The sequence below is a fragment of the Lactuca sativa genome, chromosome 3 (genome assembly GCF_002870075.4).
Source record: "Lactuca sativa cultivar Salinas chromosome 3, Lsat_Salinas_v11, whole genome shotgun sequence".
NCBI classification, from domain to species: domain Eukaryota; kingdom Viridiplantae; phylum Streptophyta; class Magnoliopsida; order Asterales; family Asteraceae; genus Lactuca; species Lactuca sativa.
In genome coordinates, this window is record NC_056625.2 from 39,903,883 (window position 1) to 39,910,707 (window position 6,825).

Below are 6,825 nucleotides of genomic sequence, written 5' to 3' on the forward strand. Positions count from 1 at the left end.
TCCATCACCACCATCCATATCATTTCCTCTTGCTATGGATGCATCTCCACTCCTCCTTACAATGTCTTGCTCTACCATTCCTTTTTATCCTTGTCCTTCAAAATCTATTGTTATCGGTAATTTTTAGATTTTTCCATGATTCCATTTCTTGGTTTGATTTTGAAATGGGGTTTTTGTTCTAGGTATAATAAGTTCCATTATATACAAAACAAATAGAGATGTGCAAAAGAGCACGATGGTCCTCAAAGATTATAGGTTTGGGATTTGAATTTAAGACATGGTAAGCCATCTAAAATCATGGTTTATCGAGACTTAAGACTTATGTACTTAATGGATACACACCATGCAGTTTGAAAATCAAGGTGTTTTAAAAACTTTGTTATGACATATGGGTGTCCATTTCCTGTAGCAACATAAAGATGAGTTTCCCCTTCTTGATTTTTTTTGATGATCCATCGAGGCCGACACTCTAAAAAGTTCCGATGACTTTTGTTAGGTTACCTCATATAGAAGCGAGATGAAACACATAATCCCAAGATTTTTCTAGGGAATCTTTAGATTTCCTTCTGTTAACATTGAAACTCATATCTCTTCTCATGACTATTTGAAAGCACTTATGTTTCTCGATAACCCAAAACCAAAAGATGAATCTTTTGATGATTTACTAAGCGAGAAACATGGGGTAAGAAGAAGCACGAGAGAGACCCAAAACCAAAAGATGAATCTTTTGATCATATCTCTTCTCTTGCGACCTCCGATGTCGTTCACGCTGCTACCCATCACCGACGTAAGCCACCCCTAGAAGATTGAGTTGATTTAGAGAGCCAATTAACGGAGGAATTGGACCGAAGAGTAAGCTAGACATAACGTCGAGCACCTAGAGTGCACCCGTCTTCTTCCTCACGAACATCATCATCTTCTTCCAATCTTCATATTCCAACCAACACCACCACCCATCTCCGCCTCCGTCGAGAGCTGGGTGCTGTAGAACCTTAGATTTGAGATAATTTGACACGATGTTGTCGAGCCCTTGCTACTTGAAATCGATTTCCTTTCTTACTCCGCTTTCCTGTTAATTACAAACATAATCCAGTCAATACAATTAGATTGGAGCACGCTTCTTTCTAACAAGCACTAGTGAGGAGATAAGTTGAAGAACAAGGGAGATGACGGTGAAGATTGATGTCGCTACTAAAATGATAGTGGCGTTGGAGGTGGTTTCAACAAGAAAAGGGGTGGCGGAGCAGGAGGACCACGTTGGAAGTGGGGGCTAAGAGTTTCTTATGGGTTTTTTCTTTGTATGGGTTTTCCTATTTGTTCTAAATGGAGATTCGGTATCAGATTGATTTTGACTTTAGAAAATCGAGAGAGAGAGAGAGAGAGAGAGAGAGAGAGAGACCTATTTATTTTTTTAATTATTAGAATAAATAAATAGGAATTATTATTATTTTTTTTAAAAAAGAGGATATATATTTTTTAGTTGCAAAAATGACCCTTTAAAAGTGAAAAGACAAATATACCCTCATGTGAGAGGCACATGAGGGAGTTAACAAAAACTACTTAACGGAAGTTAAGTCGGGGGACCAATTTTACGTACAAACTAGGCCAAAAGGACCATCAATCCAAAAAAACCAAGGTTTGGACTGAAACCCCAAAAAATGCATACCACAGGGACCATTTTTGCAATTTTGTCTTCTTCCTTTCTCTCTAGTTTTTGCCTTGATTTGCGTGTCATTTATACCCCGAAGCCCCGGTATCAATCTCGAGCCCCGAAGTAAGTCCCGAAGCCCCGAAGATCCCGAGAAGTGCAATTCCCAAGCCGAAGCCCTGCTCGCGAGAAGCCCGATTTTTGTAAAGATCTTCCAGATCTACTGAAGAATACTACTTCTGCAAGTCGTAGTGCTGTCCGATCATCTTCTGATCAAGTGAGTGTGTAGTTACTTTCTTCTAACGCATAATTATGAAGTATTTTATACGAAATACGTGTTATGTGTATAATTATGTTGTTATGTGTGTGAATGTATATTCACTTTCTTCTATCTCATAGATCCGATTTATTCTCTATGAAATACGTGTTATGTGGGTGTACCTCATCTGTTATGTGGAATATGTATTGAATGAGAATGCTATACATGTTTTAAACTATGTATATAAATATATTTTTTTTATCTACTAATATGTTGGGTAGAACATGGTAGATAGTTGGTGTGTGATAAACAGATGAGAGGCCTCGATGTTGTTGTTGTTGATCTAGTTATTCAGCGGAGTATGGATAATGACCACAGACTCTTTCTAGGCAGTCCTGTGGAACGCTAGCAGGTTCATAACCTGTAGGTGTTATGAACGATGTGTTCATCGGTGTACTCTATCCCCCTCATGGTTGCCTTTAGGATATCTATTGTTGAGGAAACCCCTTAGCAGTAATGTCTGTCCCGATGAAAATCCTAGATTAGGTCCCTTGAGATAGATGTTGTTTTAGGGACATAAAGTGAGGATAACGGGAATGGGTAATTGGGTTATCGTTGGTTGGTGAAATTAAATATAATTATTTATTGTGGGTTGAAAACCCTATATGCTCACCAGGCTCCCAAGTCTGACCCACTCAGTTATTTCGTATTACAGGTAGTGGCACGAGGGCATAAGATGGATGAATCATCAAGTTGTTTTGTTTACAAGTCTGTATATATATATATATATATATATATATATATATATATATATATATATATATATATATATATATTTGTTGAATGACTTGTAATGTTATCGTTTATGCTTTATGGTCTGTATCGGAACAAGACATCCCGAGTTTTGATTATATAATGAAAATGCATCTCTTGATGAAATGTTTTGATAAATATTATTTTATCATATTTTGTTTTGGGAACAATTTCCACAACTCTTTTAAATCAAAAGGATTTACTCTGAAATTATTTTAAAAAACATAAATGAAATCGGTCTTTTCTGGCCGTGATTTTGGGGATGTCACACTGATCAACTATATTGGTTTGAGATATGACCAACATGTGTTTGGGAGTGATGGAAGTGTTGTGGCATGTCTAAAACTTACCAACTATACATATATAGAAGAACTCCGGAACAGAACATAAAATTTAAAATACTATAAGAGTATTTTAGGCACTATATACTAATAACAAATATGTGAAAACAAAAGAACTATTATTGGTAGAACTATAAATATTAAGGGTATATTACAGTTACATATAATTTAAGTTATATAGACTTAGAATATGTGATCTAGCTTTATTTCCTTTTCGTTGTTTGGTTGTGGATTTAGAGTTGGAGCATTTAATCGAAGGTCGATTATACCCAAGTTATATATAATTAGTATACACTTTGTAGTTATAGTAATACCTAAAACAAGTCATACAGAATACATTACTTGTTAACTGTAAGTTACTCTCGTAGAAACTTGGATTTGTAATATATCGTTACTAGTTATATTCTATATCTCTTATCCCTATCCTCGCTTAGATATCAATGGCTGGATTTCATCTACCCGGAGACCCGTACTTTCCCGACCAAGTAAATAGTGGATGGCTCGATGCAGAGAAAGAAGAGAATCATCAAATCCCTTTAGATGACGATTTTGCAGAAAATTTCCCAGAGGATTTTGACTCTGAGCCAGAAGTCAATAATCTACCCCTAGTGGCTCCAATCCCAAATCCTAACCCTCGTCCGGCTTTTCAAGGCCCGACACCTTCGTGGGCTGAGAACTTGGGTAGGTGGAGCCAGGAGTAGGGTCAACCCTTACCCTACAACGGAGACCGAAGCTTCTATAACCTAAGTGAGGGAGGCTCTGCAGACAAAATTCTTCCCATCTTGGTTCGCCGAGTGGCTTGAAATGTTGAGCTAGGAATGATAGCCATTCAATAAACCGTGGAGCTTGATGCGGAAAAAAACGCTAATACAGATCGTATTCGCAATCTTGAACTTGCTCATGGGAGAGCCATGAGAGACAATGAGGCTCTGCAGCAAAAGCTAGCTGCAACTCGAGCTGAAGTCATAGAGCTCCGAGCTCGCCAGACAATGTATGAAAGACACCTGCTTGATGTGGAACGTCAGCTGGCCGAATTAAGGGTTCATCCAAGTGGTGCCCGTCTCCAGTAGGAGATGCTCTAGTCATCCTTTCTTTTAGTTTAAGAGATAGAGTATACTATACTCGCCCTCTGTTTACTCTTTTGGTTATAGTTAAGTCTACGGATATATTCTAGAGTTGTTTTCAAGTTTTTCAGTACGACCGCGGAAGAATTTCATTTTCGGTAGGTCGGTTTGATGTTGATGTTTTTCCAGTAATTTGGTGTATTGTAGACCTGTTTAGGGTCAAATTTTTCAGACTCTATGTATTCATTGTGCCAGTAATTTGAAAAATAACCATTCAATTTCATATTATCCTGTTGCAAGTTGTACTTGTAGTAGACTTCTATTTCCAATTCATTACAAGATTCATATTGAACTAAATGTTTTAGTTCAGAGATATCAAATTCATGTTCACTCTTGATATCTTACCATCGTTTCATCTTTTAATTTTTATAGTAAAAGATGCCTCCTCGGAGAAACCCAAGGCATAACCCCGATAATGAAACGCCAACACCACCTCCGCCACCACCTCTGCCACCACCTCCTCAATTCGACGCTGCCATGTTTCAGGCGGTGGTCACGACAGCTATTGCAGCTGCTATGTCTCATATAAACAACCCTGGTGCAAGTGGATCAGGAGTTGGTGTGTATCCCTCTAACCACGTCGAGAGTCACGGGCACTCACGAGAGTGTACCTATAAAGATTTCTCAAACGCCAAACCCAGGACCTTTAACGGGACTGGAGGAGTGATGGCGTTAAGATAATGGATTGAGAAGACAGAGGCAATTTTCGAAATCTCCTCTTGTCCGGAGAGCAGCAAGGTCAAATTCGTTGTTTGTACCTTTGCTGATAGAGCCCTAACATGGTGTAACGGCCATGTTAAGTCACTGACCCTGGTAGTGGCTAACTCTATAAGTTGGGAGAACTTAAAGACCATGCCGATGCGGGAGTACTGTCCGTGAGGGGAAATTCATAAGCTCGAGCAAGAGCTCTGGGTCTTTTTATGGTTGGTTCGGACATAACAACCTACACAAATCGATTCTGTAACTTAGCGATTCTTTGTCCAGAAATGGTTGCCCTTGAGAGCAAAATGATAGAGAGGTATATTTGGGGGGGTGTCACCCCAGATTCAGGCAAATGCAAGGTTGCAAAAAACACTCGACATTAGCTAGTCGGTGGATTGGGGTCAAGGGATTAATCGGCTAGACGGAGATTAATCGGAGGATCAATCGGGTACCATTAATTGCTAATTTGTTGAATTTTAAGAAATTAAATATGACTAATATCATATCAAAGTTCATAAATATCACTAATATGATAACAAAATAGGTTAATATGATTAATATAACCCTAATCATGCCTCAAATAATTTCCATTGAGATAAAACTTCTTCAAAATGTTAAAAATTCATCGTTTTTATAATGCTTCACTCATTATGTATGCAATGATTAATCGCTAGGCGCCCTCTAATCAGTCGAGTAGCGCCTAGGGATTAATCGGGTCCTAGTCGGGATTTTTACAACAGTGGCCAAATGTCATAGCTTCCAGGCCTGTTACCTTTGACGGTGCCAAGGAACTGGCACAGTCGCTCATTGACCATGGAGCTCGTCAAAACTCTATGGTTGTTACCCCTGAACAACCCAATGGAAACAACAACAACAACAACAACAACAACAAGAAAGGTTGGAATAAGAGGAAGGGAAAATCTTCACAAGAACCCTCGAAAAAGCAACAGTTAGTGGCGGTCCATGCTTCTACTGTATCTGCTAATACTGCACCATCTAAGCCTTATGCTTGTAATCTCCCCAAATGCAACAAGTGCAATTTTCACCACAATGAAAATTGTTGGGAAATGCAGTGTCGTAACTGCAACAGAAAAGGGCATACTGCCCGATTCTGTAGATCGCCACCTCAACCGATTAACCAAGTACCTGCCGTTGGAGTAGGTCAAGCATGCTATCAATGCGGTGATGTGGGGAATTTCAAAAGAGATTGTCTGAAAGCTGGAAATGTTGGTGGAAATCCTAAAATAAGCTAGTGCTCACCCTCACAATCATCGCTTAGCATTCTAAGTTTAAGTCTAGAAATCCTAAAAATTCCTAGTTCGCTTAAACTAATGCTCTGATACCAACTGTGACATCCCCAAAATCACGGCCAGAAAAGACCGGTTTGTTTATGCTTTGTTTAAAAATCAGAGTTACATTTTTAAATGAAAGTGTTGCGGAATTTGTCCCAAAACAAAAATATGATAAAGATTTATCAAAAGCATTTCCATAGAAATGTATTTCATTAAAAGACTCGGGATGTCATGTTCGTACAGATCAAAAGCATAAACAGTACAATATAAGCCTTACTACATTATTTCATATCTACTGGCCTATATCCGTAATCCCTCGTCCAAAACATCACACCTATGCTCATGCGCCACTACCTGTAATACAAGAAACTGAGTGGGTCAGGCTTGGGAGCCTGGTGAGCACATAGGGTTTTCAACCCACAATAAATAAGTTTATTAATTTCATCGATCAACAATAACCCGATTACCCGTTCCCGTTATCCTCACTTTACGTCCCTAAACACCTATCATAAGGGACCTAGCCTAAGGATCATCATCGGGACGGACACTACTGCTAAGGGGATTCCTTGGCAATAAATGTCCTAAAGGCAACCATGTGGGGGATGGAGTACACCGATGAACACATCGTTCACAAACACCTACAGGT

General features: G+C 39.0%; 1 protein-coding gene across 1 annotated transcript; it reads left to right on the plus strand.

Moving 5' to 3' along the window:
- The first annotated feature begins 5,720 nt into the window (after positions 1-5,720).
- On the plus strand, positions 5,721-6,140 carry LOC111906446 (zinc finger protein GIS2-like). Its single transcript, XM_023902211.1, has one exon. It carries the CDS (start codon positions 5,721-5,723, stop codon positions 6,138-6,140), a length of 420 nt encoding a protein of 139 aa, XP_023757979.1.
- The last annotated feature ends 685 nt before the right edge of the window (positions 6,141-6,825 follow it).

Coding starts and splice junctions, on each gene's coding strand:
- LOC111906446 (XM_023902211.1), top strand. CDS start 5,721: ATGGTTGTTACCCCTGAACAACCCAATGGAAACAACAACAACAACAAC.